The 15123-nt window shown below is 40.0% G+C and overlaps 1 protein-coding gene across 3 annotated transcripts in view; it reads left to right on the top strand.

The window, feature by feature from the left end:
• The first annotated feature begins 257 nt into the window (after nucleotides 1–257).
• LOC136318449 (E3 ubiquitin-protein ligase TRIM21-like) overlaps nucleotides 258–15123 on the top strand; it is a 31095-nt gene continuing 16229 nt past the window's right edge. For all 3 annotated transcript variants that reach the window (XM_066250765.1, XM_066250767.1, XM_066250766.1), the window contains exons 1-4: nucleotides 258–343; nucleotides 8938–9391; nucleotides 9849–9944; nucleotides 11065–11295. In XM_066250765.1, the coding sequence (XP_066106862.1) occupies nucleotides 8984–9391; nucleotides 9849–9944; nucleotides 11065–11295 (735 nt within the window). In that variant the 5' untranslated portion in view covers nucleotides 258–343; nucleotides 8938–8983. The remainder of the gene's footprint in view (nucleotides 344–8937; nucleotides 9392–9848; nucleotides 9945–11064; nucleotides 11296–15123) is intronic.

The raw sequence follows: 15123 nt of genomic DNA on the forward strand, positions 1-15123 counted from the left end.
AATAGATACTGATATTTTACTATATTATTTTAGATAATAAGGACAGGGGAGGGGGCACAAAGCAAGAAGCAAATGTGGCAGAGCTGTCAGTCTGACCCAGCCCGCCCCCAAGAAGAACTAGCCTGTGTGTTAGCAGCTTCTGACCCCTGAGGTGCCTCAGTTCCGCCTTCTCTCCCATCTGCTGCCTCTCCATCTGCAGCCCTGCCCCACCCCTTGCTTCATCTCCTCCCCTTGCTCTTCTTACTTCCCGGCCTGTGGCCCGCCTCCTTTTCAGACGTGCCTATTACAAGAAATTGAAAGTGAAATATAAAGCTGGCTGCCCTTCTGTAATTCCCATGAAAAGGTGAGTGAACCAGGCTGGCCCAAGGTACCCTAGCCCAGATCTGAAGACCCCTTCCAACTTCCCCACCCCTAGTGCCATGGGGGTCAGTTTCCCCTTCTCCGTGGCAGGGTTCCCTCAGCCCAAGCCCAGCAGTTCTTTCCGTGCCAGGCTGGCTGGTGCACCGGGGAGGAGGCTGGACTGTGAAAATGGCTTGCAAGATGCCGGGAAGGAACTAGGGCTGCCCTGATGTTGGGCCGTAAGGTGGTAGGAGGGCGGGCTGAAGCTGAAAACAAAAACAAAAACAACAACCCAGGATGGAAAACTAGCCAGAGTGTGTGTGGTCCACAGGAGCCCCACGTTGCAGGCAGATCTGCAATCCTTGAGATTCCCATCCCCCAAAGCCCTCCTCCGGAGGAGAGATGAGGCAGGGTTGTTTAGGGTGTTAGAAATGTATGGCTGTATGCTCTGGAAAAAAATTAAGATAACTGCCAGGTTAAGAGCAGCTGAGAGAAGAGCTCAGGGAATGCTGACCACAAGTATGTATGTGTATGTGTGTGTGTGTGTGTAAACACATACATATATTACACATACATGCACCTACATATATATACACACCTATATCCTAATATGAAATTGTTATAAGGGACCCAACTTGTAACCCCCTTTGTAAGCTACCCAGGCCTGGCTTGTGCATCTGATCTAGAATGAAATAAGACTCAGCCTCAGCATTTTTCTATTTTTGTCCATTTTAGGGAAGTTACTGTGCAGGCTCAACAAGTCTGCAAAAATGCGCATGTTCGGGGGCCTGCAAATGACTGTTGAGACATCTAGACACCACTTTCAAAGTTCTTCTAAAGATAACCTTAATTTTAGCTTAATGTGCTTGTTTTGCTTCTGTAACCTTGCTAGGTGCCCATTTCCGGCTCTTCCATTCCCGCCCAAGCCACCAGGCTGTGGTTTTTGCCTTTAAAAGCAGACTCCTGAGCTTATTCAGGGGCCCTTGGTTTTATAAACGTGAGAACCCCTTGCAGTCGCTGACTTTAATAAAGACTCCTAACTGTGCTAAATTTGGTCCAGTGGTGAACGTTTTTCTGAGCACGCTGATTCTCTCTATACAACAAAAGTATAAGTAAATATTTTTATTTATAAAGAGCTTATTTATTTGATTATTTTAAAATTGCATTTATTGGAGTGACACTAGTTAACATAATTATACAGGTTTTGAGTACCCAATTCTACGACTCTGTACTCCGGTACATCTCTGGAATCCATATTGTGTTCACCCCAAGTCAAGTTTTCATCCATAACCATTTATCATCTCTATACCCTCATCCACAACCCCTGTCTGCCCCCACAATTACCACAATCTTATGAGTCTGAGTCTATCTTCTCTTTTTGATTTGGTGCTTTTTTGCTCAATCTCTCCACCTTCTCCCAGCCCCCACCCAACAGCTGTCAGCTTACTCTCTACTTATGAGTCTGTTTCTATTTTACTTGTTTGTTTATTTTGTTCATTAGATTCCATATAAGTGAAATCACGTGGTACTTGTCTTTCTCTGACATGGCTTATTTCACTTAGCATAATGCTCTCCAGGCCCATCCATGCTGTTGGAAAAGGCAAGATTTTCTTCTTTTTATTGCCACATAATATTCCATTGTGTAAATGTACCACGGCTTTTTTACCCACTCATCTACTGATGGACACTTGGGCTGCTTCCAAATCTTGGTTATTGTAAATAATGCTGCAGTGAACATAGGGCTGTATACATTCTTTTGAATTAGTCTTTTGGGTTTCTTTGGATACCAGGAATGGAATCGTTGGTCAGAAAGCAGTATCATTTTTAATTTTTTGTTAAGTTCATACTGCTTTCTACAGTGGCTTTACCAATCTGCATTCCCACCAACAGTGCAGGAGGGTTCCCTTTTCTCCACACCCTCGCACTTATATGTTGTTTTATTGATGATAGTCATTCTGATAGGTGTGATGTGATATCTCATTGTGGTTTTAATTTGCATTCCTCTGATGATTAGTAGCATAGAACATCTTTTCATATGTCTTTTGTCCATCTGTATGTCCTTTTCAGAAAAAGTGTTTGTTCGGGTTTTTTGCTCATTTTCCAATTGAATTTTTTTGTTTCTTTTGGTGTTGAGTTTTATAAGATCTTTGTAAAATTTGCATAATTTCTTATCTGATGTTGGTAAATATGTTCTTCCATTCAGTCAGTTTTCATTTTGTTGATGGTTTCCTTTGTTGTGCAAAATTTTTTTAGTTTGAGATAATTCCATTTGTTTATCTTTTCTCTCCTTTTACTTTCTGAGGAGATATAACTGAAAAAATGTTATGAGAAATGTCTGAAATTTTATTGCCTATGTTTTCTTTTAAGATTTTTATAGTTTTGAATCAAATATTTAAGTCTTTAATCTATTTTGAGTTTATTCACATGTATGGTGTAAGAAGGTGGTTTAATTTCATTTTTTTAATAGGTACCTGTCCAATTTTCCTAACATTATTTATTGAATAGACTGCTTTCACCCCATTGTGTGTTCTTGTCTCCTTTGTCAAATATTAATTGACTATATAGGCATGGGCTAATTCATGGATTTTCTATTCTGTTCCATTGATATATATGTCTGTTTTTATGGCAATAGCATGCTGTTTTGTTTACTAAGGCCTTGTAGTATAGTTTAATATCAGGTAGTGTGATTCCTCCAACTTTGTTCTTCTTTTTCAAGATTGGTATGGCTATTTGGGGTCTTTGTGCTCCCATATAAAATTTTGAAATATTTGTTCTAGTTCTGTGAAATACACAATTGGCATCTTGTTAGGAATAGCATCAAATGTATAGATTGCTTTGGATAATACTGACATTTTAATGATGTTAATATTTTCTGTCTGTGAACATGGTATATGCTTCCACTTATATTTTCTTTAATTTCTTTCTTTCAATGTCTTATAATATTCCAAGCACAATTTTTTACACTCTTGGTTAAGTTTATTTCTAGGTATTTTATTCTTTTTGAAGCAGTTGTGAATGGGATTGTTTTCTTAGTTTACCTTTTGGATAGATTAATAATGATGTATAAAAATGCAACTGATTTTTTGATATTTATTTTGTATCCTGCTATTTTACTGAGTTCATTTATCAGTTCTAGTAGAGTCTTACTGGAATCTTTAGTGTTCTGTATATACAGTAACATGCTATCTGCAAATAATGACTTTTAATTCTTCCTTTCCGATATGGATAGCTTTTATTTCTTTTTGTTTGATTACTGTGGCTAGGATTTAAAGTACTATATTGAATAAGAGTGGTGATAACGGACATCCTGTCTTATTCCTGATCTTAAGCAAACACTTGTAGTTTTTGCCCATCCAGTATGATGTTGGCTGTGGGTTTGTCATATGTGGCCATTATGATGTTGGGATATGTTCTCTCTATATCTACTTTGCTAAAAGTTCTTAACATAAATGGGTGCTGGATTTTATCAAATTCTTTTTCTGCATCTATTGATATGATCGTGTGACTTTTATTCTTCATTTTGTTTATTTGGTGTATCAGGTTTGTTGACTTGCAGATGTACCTACCTTGCATACCCAGAATAAATTCTACTTGATTATGGTTATAACCTTCTTAATGTATTGCTGGATTTGGTTTGCCAACATTTTGTCAAGGATTTTAGCATCTATGTTCATCAGATATTGGCCTATATTTTTCTTTCTTTGTAGTAGCTTTTCCTGGTTTTGGAATTAGAATAATGCTGGTCTCATAAAATGAGCTTGGGAGTCTTCCCTCCTCCTGAACTTTTTGGAATAGTTTGAGCAGGATAAGTGTTAATTCTTCTTTGAATATATGGTAAAATTCATTGGTAAAGCTATTCAGTTTGGGACTTTTGTTTGTTTGGAGTATTTTCATTATTGTTTCCATTTCACTAGCTGTAATCTATCTGTTCAGATTCTCTTACACTTTCTGATTCAGTTTTAGAAGATTGTATGTTTCTAAGAATTTATTGATTTGTCCAGATTGTTCGATTTGTTTATAATATTTTTTTCACAATTCTTTATATTTCCTTGGTGTCTGTAGTTACTGCTCCTCTTTTATTTCTAATTTTATTTATTTGGGTCCTCTCTCTTTTTTTCTTGATGAATCTGGTTAAAGGTTTGTCAATCTTTTTTTAAAATCTTTTTAAAGAACCAGATCCTAGTTTCATTGATCATTTTGTTTATTTAGACTATATATTTTAAAATTTTTAGCTCTGATCTTTATTATTTCTTCCTTCTACTAACTTTAGGCTTTATTTTTTTCCAAGTTCCTTTACGTATAAAGTTAGATTGTTCATTTCAGATTTTTCTTGTTGATGGACTTTGAGAACATTATACTGAGTTAAATAAGTAAATCAGAAAAAGCTAAGAACTGCATGATTTCACACATAGGTGGGATATAAAACAGACTCATGGACATAGAACAAAGTGAAGTGGTTAAAGGGAGAAAGGGATATGGGTGAGGGGGAGGGAGAAGAGAGCAGTCGGAAGGGTATAAAGAGGGAGAAATGTAAGGTGATGGAAAATGATTTGACTTTGGGTGATGGGTATACAACATAATGAACAGTTCAAGTGCTATAGAAATGTTTACCTAAAACCTATGTACTCTTATTGATCAATGTCACCCTGTTAAAATTAATTTTCTAAATAAAATAAAAAAAGATTTTTCTTCTTTCTTGAGATAAACCTGTAATGTTATGAATTTCCCTCTTAAGGCTGCTATTGCTGTGTCCATAGATTTTGTTATTTTGTGTTCTCATTTTTATTTGCTTCACAATATCTTTTGATTTGTTCCTTCATCTCATTGTTAACTTTTTCATTGTGTAGTAACTTGTTATTTCATCTCCATACATTGTATGCTTTTCTTTTCTTTTTTTCTTGTGGTTGACTTCAGTTTTATACCATTGGTGGTCAGTGTAGATGCTTGATACAATTTCAATCTTAAATTTATTGAGACTTGTTTTGCATCCTAACAAGTGTTCTGTTCTAAAAAATGTTCTATGTATACTTGAAAAGAATGTATATTCTGTTGCTTTGGGTAAAATGCTCTGAAGATATCAGTTAAGTTTTTTGTGACCTAATATATCATTTAAGGCCACCATTTCCTTTTTGATTTTCTCTCCAGAAGATCTATACATTTTTGTCAATGGGATGTTAGAATCCCATACTATCACTGTATTATTGTTGATATCTCCCATTATGTCCATCAAGATTTGCTTTACGTATTTGGGTGCTCCTATATTAGGAGCATAAGTGTTTACAAGAATTATATCCTCTTGTTGAATTGCTTCCTTTATCATATGTAGTGTCCTTCTTTGTCTCTTACTACAGACTTTGTTTTAAAGTCTAGTTTGTCAGATATAAGTATTGTTGTCCAGCTATTTTTAAAATTTCCATTTGTACAAAATATCTTTTTCTATTCTTTTACTTTTTTCCAAGGGGGTTGTCTTACAGACAGCATATGTATGGGTCTTGCTTTCTTATCCATTCAGCTACCCTATGTCTTTTGATTTTGAGCATTTCAATAATTTCCATTTAATTTTTATCTTTTTTTTTTTTTTTTCATTTTTCTGAAGCTGGAAACAGGGAGAGACAGTCAGACTCCCGCATGCGCCCGACCGGGATCCATCCGGCACGCCCACCATGGGGCGACGTTCTGCCCACCAGGGGGCGATGCTCTGCCCCTCCGAGGCGTCGCCATGTTGCGACCAGAGCCACTCTAGCGCCTGAGGCAGAGGCCACAGAGCCATCCCCAGCGCCCGGGCCATCTTTGCTCCAATGGAGCCTTAGCTGCGGGAGGGGAAGAGAGAGACAGAGAGGAAAGCGCAGCGGAGGGGTGGAGAAGCAAATGGGCGCTTCTCCTGTGTGCCCTGGCCGGGAATCGAACCCTGGTCCTCCGCACGCTAGGCCGATGCTCCACCGCTGAGCCAACCGGCCAGGGCCTCAATAATTTCCATTTAAAGTGACTATTGATAGGCACATGTTTATTGCCATTTTATTCTTTTAACTATGTTCATCTTTTCTTTCTTCTTTTCTTCTTCTTATTGAAACAGGCCTTTTAACATTGTTCATAATACTGATTTGGAGGTACAAACTCTTTTAGCTTTTTCTTGTCTGGGGAGCTCTTTATTTCTTTTTCAATTTTAAATAATAGCCTTGTTGGGTAGAGTAGTTTTGGTTGTAGGTCACTGCTTTTTTTTTTTTTTAATTAAGTGAGAGGAGGGGGATAATGAGGCAGAGAGACAGGCTCCAGCATGCGCTCCAACCAGGATCCACCCGGCAAGCCCCTTACAGGGCAATGCTCTGCTCATCTGGGCCAACTGCTCCATTGCTTGGTAATTGAGCTATTTCAGTGACTGAAGTGAGACCACAGAGCCATCCTCAGTACCTGGGGCCAACTTGCTTGAACCTTCAAGCCATGGCTGCAGGAGGGGAAGAGAGAGAGAGATAGGGAAAAGGGTCAGAGGAAGGGTGGAGAAGCAGATGATCACTTCTCTTGTATGCCTTGACCAGGAATCGAACCCAGGAGTCCCACATGCTGGGCCGATGCCCTACTGCTGAACCAATTGGCCAGGGCTTTGCTTTTTATCAGTTAGAACATTTCATGCCAATCCCTTCTGGCCTGAAGTGTTTCTGCAGAAAAATCAGCTGACAATCTTAAAGGAGCTTTCTTGTAGGTAACTGTCTGCTTTTCTCTTGCTGCTTTTAAGATTTTATCTTTGTCTTTAAACTTTCCCATTTAATTATGACATGTCTTGGTGTGGGCTTTTGGGGGTTCATTTTGTTTAGGATTTCCTGCGCTTCCTGGACTTCTGTGTCTTTTTCTTTCATCAGGTTAGAGAAATTTTTGGTCCTTATTTCTTCACATAGTTTCTAGATGCCTTTCTCTCTCTCTTCTTCTGGTATCCCTGTGATTCAGATGTTATGCTTTATTTTTTCCCAAAGATCTTTTAAACTATCCTTATTCATATTGTATTTTTTTCCTTTTTGATATTCTGACTTGGTGTTTTTTTTCTTTTTTTCTTTCTTTCTTTCTTTCTTTTTTTTTTTTTCTGAAGCTGGAAACGGGGAGAGACAGGAAACGGGGCCTTGGTGTTTTTTTTTCTACTTTGTCTTCCAAATTGCTGATTCGATCCTCTGCTTCCTCCAACCTACTGTTTATTCCTTTAAGTGTATTCTTGATGTCGGATATTGTATTGTTCATTTCTGACTGGTTCTTTTTTATGGTTTCTGTTAAAGTTCTCACTTTGTTCTGTGAGCATTTGTATAACCATTACTTTGAACTCTTTATCTGTTAAGTTGGTTATTTCCATTTCATTTAACTCTTTTCTAGAGATTTCTCCTGTTCTGTCATTTGAAGCCTTTTTCTTTGTCTCCTATTTTGGCTGCCTTCATGTGTTTGTTTCTATATATCATATTATATAGATCTGCTATGAAACACAGTCTTTGTGGGGTAGCCTTATGTAATAGGTGTTAAGTTGGGTCCAGTGATGCAGTCTTTTTGATAATCTGCACTGGGTGTACCAGGAGTATTCCTTATGTGGGTCCTCCAGTTGTAATTGAGTCTTCATTGCTATTGGCCCATTGTGAGTGGGGTTGATCCAGAGGCTAGCTTCTTGTGAGGCTCTACCTTGACCAGAGCATGCTAGCTGCTGTGCCAGTGCTGATCACAGGAAGTGGAATTCACCTCAGCTGGGTTTGGAGCCTGATGAAATCCTCCTTTGGATATGCTGCTTGTGTAACTAATTGATCTTGCTCTGATGTTTCTAATGCTGGCCACAGGGTATTCAGTTCTGGGCCTCTTGGGAGGAAACCTGGTGCTGGCTAATGTAAGATGCTGTGTGTGAAAGGCTCTCAGCAACTCATTGGGAGCTACAAATGATTCACTATTTGTAGCTGCCTCTGCTGGCTGAAGTGTGTGTGGAAAGGACAATGCTGCACAACAAGGCCAGCTTCGATCAGCGCACAGCCCAGGGGAAAGGTCAGGAAAAGTACCAAGGCACCTCAAGATCTTCTAGCTCAGTGGTTCTCAACCTGTGGGTCGCGACCCCATCGGGGTCGCCTAAAGCCATCGGAAAATACATAATGCATATCAGGTATTTATATTCCGAATCATAACTGTAGCAAAATTACAGTTATGAAGTAGCCACCAAAATTATTTTTTGGTTTGGGTCACCGCAACATGAGGAACTTTATTGCGGGGTCACGGCATTAGAAAGGTTGAGAACCACTGTTCTAGCTGCTTTTGTCTGCTGGCTGCCTGTTAGATTCAGTCAATGAAAGAGCCTCTGGTGGAGTTGAGAGTATGGTGTAGGTGTATCTCCCCTTAGCGGGAGGTGACATTAGGCTTCAAAGAAGGTTCCCAACAGTTTTTACTGTCTCTTTAGGGGACTCAATAACCTTTTCTGTCTGACTGGGTCAGTGGACCAGACTGTGGAGGAGAAGGTTTTGTTATATAGGTTAATGTTCTTATTTTGTTTCAACCCCCTCCAGTTTACTGTCCCACATATGACTTGTTTTTTTTTTTCTCACACAATCTTTTTTATCTTTTCTGTAACTTTTCTCTTCTTCTCACTAGGTCACCTCAGGATATCCACAGTACTACTTAATAGGAACATTCCTGTATGGCCTCGGCAAAGACCTTGGCAATGATGTGGGAGGAAGTCACATGCCCGATCTGCTTGGATCCCACAGTAAAACCTGTGAGCATTAAATGTGGCCACAGCTTCTGCCATGATTGCATCTCTCAGGTTGGGAAAAATGGGCGTGGCACCTGTCCTGTGTGCCGGAGAAAATTCTTGCTCAAGACCTTCCGGCCCAATCTTCAACTAGCCAACATGGTGGACAAACTAAGACGAATCAGCCAAGATGCTGAGGAGGGCATACAGAGGGAGCGATGTGGGGTGCATGGAGAGAAACTTCACCTATTCTGTGAGAGAGATGGGGAGGCTCTTTGCTTGGTGTGTTCCCAGTCCCGGAAACACCGTGACCACTCCATGGTCCCGATTGAGGAGGCTGCTCAGGAGTACCAGGTGAGGCCTTGTTACAAAGGCATAAACAGATAGAAATGAGATTAGGTTTTAATGATTATTTACCCAGAACTGGGGATGGGAGAGAGTTGCCTATAGATTTGAGGAACTGAGAAAGAGAGTATTCTATACCTTCCATGTCTAATTTAAGGCTCATCACAATCTTTACATTCCTCAGGATCAGGGGAGATGCTGTGGGAAATGCTACGAGGATCATATTTCCTTGTGGTTTCCTGGTTAATTAGGAAAGAGTGTGCTCTCACCATACCACTCCATCACTGTGGCTCTTTTCTTAGAAACATGGGGCTTTTCCCAAAATATTCCTATCAACAAAATTTGCATCCCAGTCAGACTCTAGTCCTCCCTGAAGCTTTTCTAATAACTCAGATGATCTATCCCCACATCTTATCACCCTACTTCTTGGTCTGGTTGGGCATTAACTTGATATCTGTCTTTGCAGGAGAAGCTCCAGGTGGCATTAAAGAAACTGAGAAAGGAGCAAGAGATGGCTGAGAAGTTAGAAGTGGATGTTGCAAAGAAGAGAACCGCCTGGAAGGCAAGAGAATCCCAAAAGGAGTCTTAGATCAAAAGCTTAGGCAAAGCCCAGGGTCCTAGCCTCAAGAAAGCCTTAACCATAGCTATACCTGTCTGAGGAGTGATAGTATCAGCATATCTCACTTTAAGAACCAAAGTCCTCTAGGTCTCCTGATAGAGGGAAATAAAAGGTATGGAGCTCAGAGAGAGCTTCCAATCACACACAAAGATCAGGATTCTTGGGAGAAGGTGTCCAGGAAAAAGCTATGCCTTAAATTTCCCACTCTTTAAGCTTAGCCTTAGGGGATCATTGCATCAGTGCCTTGGTATCTGGGACAGAGCCATCCCAAGAAAGATAAGGCTAGGCCTGTCAGGACATAACGGGCTGTGAGGAACAGACTTGAGGGAACCACCAGGGCCAGAGGTAAGAAAATCAGTTTGACTAGTTTATTGCTTGACTGTGTCCAGCTCACTAGTCCCTAGCAGAATGGAGAACTAAAGCTTATTCTGTACTGGTGATTTGGAGGTGGGGCAGGTCAGGGATAGAGAGGAGTTGAAGGAACTCATGGCCAACAGATACCAGAAGGGGCCAATCTGAGGCCAAGGGAGGGTGAACCAAGCTGTGGTGGCTAAAGGGGTCGGTCATTTCATGTCATCAGGTGACCCTCTGATCACTAGCACAAGAGGGAGAGCAAAGAACCTCACAAATAATTTCTTTCCACAGGACTTAGAAATGGTGTTGTGTGCCTATTTTTGTTAGGTTGTTCAAGTGGAGCCAGGTGTTGCTGTCAGTAACACTGATCCATGAAGACAAAAGGACATATTTGGGTGCTAACTGGGTTTTGAGAAAAGCCGAGGACATCTCTGATACCATGAACCATTGAAACTATTACTCTAGTGCAGTTACAGTGTGTCCCTTCCTACCCCCCACCCCAATCCCATCCTCCCCTGAATTCCAGGAGCCGCAGCCACCCACATCCACAGCAATATTTTTTGTGTGTTTTTGTGTTTGTGTGGATATTCCTAGACCAAGCCAGAGTGGTGAGTCTGCAAGGATTAGATGTAGGTATAGATACCAACATTGCAAAAGTGGCTCGGATGATTTTGATAAAACCAACTTCCTCTTTCTATTGACACTGAAGGAAATGGTGGAGGCACACAAATTGAGGATTCAGGCAGAGTTTGAGCAACAGAAAAACTTCCTGGCTGAAGAGGAACACAGGCAACTGCAGAAGCTAGAGAAGGAAGAGAGGAAACACTTGAGAATCTTGGGGGAAACAGAGGTCAAGCTGGCTCAGGATAGCCAGGCCCTGCAGGAGCTGATCTCAGAGCTGGAGAGGAGAAGCAAGGTCTCAGCGCTGGAGCTGCTGCAGGTGAGACTGGGGAGAGGCTCCCACTTTGTACTCAGGAGGAACTGAACAAAAGCCAGAGTTCTCTGGGGCTACCACCAGAGCAAACAGAAACCCCATACCTGAAATGTTAAGTATACAAACTGGAATTCAGACTCACGAGTGGTTTGCATTGAAGGCATGGAAAGATACAGATTTAGATAAGAAAATTCCATGCTGCAATTTTTATAGTTGTAATTGTCTGGTAAGAGCCTTCTGTAATATGTGCCAGGTTTGAGACCTTGAAAAAGATCCTTAATCTTTTTGAAATTCAGGGTTTTCTTGTGGATATGTATATTGTCCTGTTACATATTTAAAACATTTTTTTTTGTGAGGACAAATGAGAGAATCCTCTAAAGCTCCCTGATGAGTGTCTGACCATGCGAACGTTCATAAAAAACTAAAAATACATAATGAAAATTAAGACAATATCCCAGCCCAGCCCTGTCACCAATTCTCTCCATAAATCTAGGTTACGGGAATTCTTTCCTTTTCTAAACCTAATTTCTTCTTTGTGAAAAAGAGAAAAGGAGTGGAGCAAATAACCAGTATTCCCCAAACTTTAGTCATAAATGTATCGCCTTTACATTTTTTGCTACTTTTTTTTAACTACTTAGTGATTTAAATGTGATTTTTAAAAAATTGTCTCACTCTATTACTGGAATAAATATTTTATTGGACTACATCTGGTCATAGTTCAGGTCACCTGCCGCTGCAAAAGCCAAAAACAGAGACTGGGTCTGAAAGGGAAACAGGTGTCTTTAATCAAGATTGCTCAGCAACTTGAGAAGAGAGGCAACATATCTTTTTTTTTGTTGTTAAATTTAATGCAGTGACATTGATAAATCAGGGTACATATGTTGAGAGAAAACATCGCCAGATTATTTTGACATTTGATTGTGCTGTATACCCCTCACCCAAAGTCAAATTGTCTCCGTCACCTTCTATCTGGTTTTCTTTGTGCCACTCCCCTCCCCCACCCCCTCTCTCCTTCCTCGCCCCATCACCCCCTCCCCCCACCCCTTCACCCCCGTTACCATCACATTCTTGTTCATGTCTTTGAGTCTCATTTTTATGTTCCATCTATGTATGGATTCATATAGTTCTTAGTTTTTTCTGATTTACTTATTTCACTCCGTATAATGCTATCAAGGTCTATCCATGTTACTGTAAATGATCCGATGTCATCATTTCTTATGGCTGAGTAGTATTCCATAGTATATATGTACCCAAACTTTTTAATCCACTCGTCCTCTGACGGACACTTGGGCTGTTTCCAGATCTTTGCTATTGTGAACAATGCTGCCACAAACATGGGGTGCATTTCTCCTTTTGGAGCCGTTCTATGGTGTTCTTGGGGTATATTCCTAAAAGTGGGATAGCTGGGTCAAAAGGCAGTTCGATTTTTGATTTATTGAGGAATCTTCATACTGTTTTCCACAGTGGCTGCACCAGTCTGCATTCCCACCAGCAGTGCAGGAGGGTTCCCTTTTCTCCACATCCTCGCGAGCACTTATTCTGTGTTGTTTTGTTGATGAGCGGACAGGCAACATATCTTAGTTCAAAGTCTGCCTTACAATCTCCATAGCGAGGGCTGATTACTGTATTTCCCCATCTATAAGAAGATCCATGTATGAGATGCACCTTAATTTTGGGGCTTGAAATTTGAAAAAGAATGTATTATATAAAGTTACTGTACTCAAGTTTTATTCATCATAAAATTCATACAACTCCTCGTCACTGTCAAAACTCCCATTCATTAGCTTGTCCTCATCTGTGTCTGATGATGAATCACTGTCTCCAACCATGAGTGCAAAAACAAGTGTGAAAAAGTGGGAAATGCAAGCAAAAATATCTACAACCACTGTATTAAGAGGCAGCCAGTTAAGACCAAATTTTTTGAAAAAAAAAAACATCTTATACATGGGGAAATACGGTATATACTTTTCAGGTAAGATTAGTATAGTGAGGGGCATGCAGTTTAGTAGGTTAGCTGGTTCACAGCATTGTAAGAATCATCAAGCAGGATGGCTGTTTCCTGGGATCTAATTTCTTCTCCATGGTGTTCTGATCTAATCGCATCTTTTTTTTTTTTAATACTTTATTCATTTTAAGGGAGGAGGGTAGGATGGGAGAAAGAGAGACAGAAAGATAGAGAGAGAGAGGGAGGAGAAGGAAGGAGTAGAAAGCATCAACTCTCATATGTGCCTTGACCAGGCAAGCTCAGGGTTTCAAACCGGCGACCTCAGCATTCCAAGTCGACATTTTATCCACTGCGCCACCACAGGTCAGGCCTAATCGCATCTTTATTGCTTCTTGGGAGCCAGTCATCTCCTCAGGGGTAGGGGAGTGTCCTGCTTCAATAGTTCTCCACAGGGGTATGGGAGCTTAGGGCTTCAGAGTGCTCCTGTATTCCTGGGTGGGAGGTGTTAAAGACAATCTAGGAAATCGATTACATATGATGCACTAGCAAATGTATCTCTCTCTCTCTCTCTCTCTCTATATATATATATATATATAGTATATTAGATCTATACCCTATCAAATTTAGTTTAATAGGAAATTGTCCTAACCAATGGTAGCCAAAAAAATCACGTGTTGATGTTATTGAAAATTTTCTATTTTGTAACAACAATAACAACAACAATAACAATAATATTTACCATTGCCAACATTTGTTATTACCAGTCTTTTTGAACAGCCAATCTAACAGCTGTGAGGTGGTGTTGGGCAGATAAAATATATTATGCTCACTTTGTTAAAGATGGTGCTGCCCACGTGGAAGCCCGTTGCTCAGGTAATTGCTTGGGATGGACGTGATTGTATTAATGTGTGTTGAGGCAAGGCTTTTATGCCAAAAAGTTTTAAAAGGAAGAGAGATCACATTGTTCCAGGAGAAGAGTGATTGTGTTCTAGGAGGAGAGCAGAGTAAGGCCACGTGGAAGAGAGAGAAGCAGCCAAGATGGCGGAGTGCTGAAGGAGAAGACAGTTTGTGCAGAGAGAATGAGATGGGGAACAGAGGTGAATAAGGCTAGTGAACTAGAAAACTTTGATCCTAGGAAACTCGGATAAGTCAGTAGCTTTGTGAGCACTGAATGAGTGGGTTTTGGAGCCCAGTGTGTGTTTTTACTTGCCCGCTGGGTGCAAGCTAGGATTAAAATGATGGCCCACCAGTTCTTGGCTCCGTTGTTTCATTACCGTTTGTCCAAATCTAATGCAAACCTACACTGGCCAGGTGGCTGTGATGGTGACCGTGGCTACTGGCTTTACAGGTGGTATCTCATTGTAGTTTTGATTTGCATTTCTCTTATAGCTAGCAAAAATGAGCATCTTTTCATATACCTATTTTTTTGTTTGTATGTCTTCATGAGAGAAGTATTTGTTCAGGTCCTCACCCCAGTTTTTAATTAGATTGTTGTTGAGCTCTGTGAGTTTTTTAAAAAATATGTATTTTGGATATTAACTCCTGTTGGATCTATTGTTTGTGAATATTATCTCTGATTTTGTTGGTTGATTTTTTTTTTTTTGATGTTAGTTTCTTTTGCTACGCAGAAACTTTTTAGTTAATATAGTTCCATTTATTTATTTATGCCTTAACTTCCATTGCATTTGGGGTCAAATTTGTAAAATGTTCTCTATGGCCAAGGTCCATAAGTTCAGTACCTATGTTTTTTTCTATGTAATTTATTGTTTAAGATCTTATTTTTAGGTCTTTGGTTTATTTTGAATTAATTTTTGTGATTGGGGACAAACTGTAGTCAAGTTTCATTCTTTTGCATGTAGCTTTCCAATTTTCCCAGAACCATTTATTGA

The sequence above is a fragment of the Saccopteryx bilineata genome, chromosome 1 (genome assembly GCF_036850765.1).
Source record: "Saccopteryx bilineata isolate mSacBil1 chromosome 1, mSacBil1_pri_phased_curated, whole genome shotgun sequence".
NCBI classification, from domain to species: Eukaryota; Metazoa; Chordata; class Mammalia; order Chiroptera; family Emballonuridae; genus Saccopteryx; species Saccopteryx bilineata.